The sequence below is a fragment of the Chrysochloris asiatica genome, unplaced genomic scaffold (genome assembly GCF_000296735.1).
Source record: "Chrysochloris asiatica unplaced genomic scaffold, ChrAsi1.0 scaffold00289, whole genome shotgun sequence".
Classification (NCBI taxonomy): Eukaryota; Metazoa; Chordata; class Mammalia; order Afrosoricida; family Chrysochloridae; genus Chrysochloris; species Chrysochloris asiatica.
In genome coordinates this window covers 251,188-254,042 of record NW_006408807.1, presented here as the reverse complement: position 1 = coordinate 254,042, position 2,855 = coordinate 251,188, and the positions used below count along the sequence as shown (strand labels likewise).

At 45.4% G+C, this 2,855-nt stretch overlaps 1 protein-coding gene across 1 annotated transcript in view; it reads left to right on the top strand.

The window, feature by feature from the left end:
- Positions 1–681: 681 nt before the first annotated feature.
- The window catches only part of FAM21A (family with sequence similarity 21, member A), a 122,557-nt gene continuing 120,383 nt past the window's right edge, over positions 682–2,855 (top strand). Inside the window, exons 1-2 of the mRNA XM_006874613.1 lie at positions 682–804; positions 1,605–1,769. Of these exons, the coding sequence (XP_006874675.1) occupies positions 682–804; positions 1,605–1,769 (288 nt within the window). The remainder of the gene's footprint in view (positions 805–1,604; positions 1,770–2,855) is intronic.

Below are 2,855 nucleotides of genomic sequence, written 5' to 3'. Positions count from 1 at the left end.
AGTCACTCTCCGTCTAGTGTTGTGGTTGTTAAATGTGGTGGACTGGATTCCTACTCATAGCGGCCCTGTGTAGGGTTTCCAAGGAGCAGCTTTGGATTTGAACCGTTCACTTTGCAATAAGCAGTTCTAGACGGGCACTGGAAATGCAGCAAGTTAACAGATATAGTACTGGAGGACTTTTTCTGTCCACATCGCTCGACGTTTAAAGTCTCCGGCTGGGTGTACTACAGCCTCCTTTGAGCGCAGCCTTCCCTCTATAGCCTGCAGAAAGCTCCGACAATGCCGGCTGACGTGCCTTTGAGCTGACCCTTACCTCCTTACAGCCCACTGGTCCCAACCCAGCCAATAGACTCATCTCCCATCTCCAGTCAGGGACCACAGCTCTCCCTCAGAAGATAGGGTAGACGCATTAAACGGCCGGTCACGTGCGAACCCCGTCACGTGACATACGATCACGTGACGCCCGATCTCAAGTTGGAGCCGGAGACTGCGCTCTAAGCTTTCTGAGACTTGCAGCCATCGGAGGGGGGCTGGCATCGTAATTCTCGAGTTCCAGTACCCGTGCAGCCGGGATGGTAAGGGTGACAAGAGCGGACTGGGCTGGGCGGACCGAGGCAGGACTGGACCCGGCCGCGGCTTCCCCACCCCACACTTCAGCTCCTCTTTTCCTTCCTGCTGCAGATGAACGGGACGACCCCCGACCCGGAACGGCCACCGGCGTCTGAGCCCGTGTGGGAGCGGCCCTGGTCAGTGGAGGAGATCCGCAGGAGCAGCCAAAGCTGGTCACTGGCGGCCGACGCGGGCGTGAGCAGTGGGCCCTGCAGCCGGAAGGGGCGGGTGGGCCGCCTTGGGCGCCGCGGAAACGCTGGGGCAGCCTACGGGAAGGACTTGTGTCTTCGAATGCCCCTTCAGTCTAGGCAGTCTCATTGCCTCCTTTCAAAGCTGTGGCTGCGAAGAGTCCCACTTTAGAGGTTCTGTTTGGTTCTTGTCAGTAATACACATTCCCTTCTCATTCTTGAAATTATTATGATTCGGCCGGTAGGCTTTAGTTGGCTGAGAGCTCGGACACGACTGCCGCCCAAACGCGAGATTCTTTCTCTGCTGTGTCTGGGTTTCTTAGGGATGCATCATTCACTTCCTTGATTGGGGGGCCCAGATTCTCTTTCACCGTTCTACAGCCACTAGTGAGGGTGGAGGGTGCTATTCAAGCAGGAGGCCAGGAAGCCCAGAACTGAGAAAAGTTGGTTTCAAAGCCTCACGTAAATAGAATTCTTTTAAGAGTGGTAGCTTGTTATTTTACCTTTCCTCTGTGATATTTGCAAATGACAACCAAACAGGACTTCACATTTTCTCTAGAAATGAGATAGCAAGTGTCCATTGATGCGTTGCTACTATTTTGATGAGCTTTCGTAATGGAAAAACACCATTTGGTCTCAGAACTGCCAAAAATAGCATCCCTTTTACGTTTCACTAACACCTCCCCCCCCCCCACACACACACACTTCAAGGGCACACACAAACAAATGTAAAAGGAAATGGTATTTTTTAGATGACAGAATTGATGCATGTAATACTTATATTTTGTACATTTATTTTTAAATTAGTTGCTACAGTTTCTACAGGAGTTCTCACAGCAGACCATCTCTAGGACCCATGAAATCAAGAAACAAGTGGATGGACTAATTCAGGAAACTAAAGCCACAGATTGTCGCCTGCATAATGTTTTCAATGACTTTCTTATGCTGTCGAATACCCAGTTCATTGAGAATGTGAGTAACTTAGTTAAATCAGACTTAGAATACATTTTTAAAAATCTTTGGAGAGCAAGAGTTACTGTAATTTTTAAATGAGCTATTATTAGGTTTCTGCCTAAACTTTGGCAGAAGTAGTGGGTCTTGGTAGTTGACAGTTCTTTACCTGGGATTGATACCTATTTTTTATTAATAAACTTCTAGTATAGTAATTATAAGACCCTTTTTAAAATCTAATACAGTTTTCTCATATCTAAATACTTTATCTTTTAAGAGTAGTCTGCAGTTGTGATATTGGTATGGTCGGTTCTGTAAGGGGAGTTATATACCAGGGCTGATTATCAGCACCACCGGCATATACCTGCAGTTATGGACTATGCCCATTATTTTGTGATAAATTCTATTAAAAGCTTGTGTGTGTCAAGTTGAAGCATTGTCAGTTAACATTTTGTTGTGACACTGCTCCTTGTGATAACAGAGTGAACTCCAAGCAGATTACTAAGCTTTTAACATAAGTGTGTCAATATTGGGTTTCTGCTGTGTGCATAGGTAGACACAGACGTTTTCTTAGAGAAGATCACACTTTTCTACAATTATCTAATTCCAAAATAGAAAGAAATCCAGTGTGACTGGAGGTCAGTGAATGAGGGAAGAGTGTTAGCACAAGGGGACTTCAGAAAGTTTGTGGGAAAATCCCACTATCTTTTCTTTCCCTCTTTCCATGAACTTTTTGAAGCCCCCTGCTAAATGAGGATGGAGAGTTATTTAAGTTGAGCTGGTCTGTAAGTTAAGGTGCTTGATTTTTTTGAGTATTAGCATTAATTCATTTCTATGAGAAAAGCATTTGTTAAGGTAAATTCTCTTGAGATGAAAAATAGTAAAAAAGATTTCAAATTGAAAACACAATAAAAAGCCCAGGATTTAAATAGGCCTCATGCAAAGCCTTTACAGAGTATAGGACATTAGGTGCAATCCTGAGTCCCATCCACAACCTTGTGAGGTGAGACATTCCCACTAGAAAGGACAAGCAGACTGGAACAGCTACAGTGACAGAAGATACATCTTCAAGATGAACCTGACCTATACTCAGAGCGGTAGTTACTC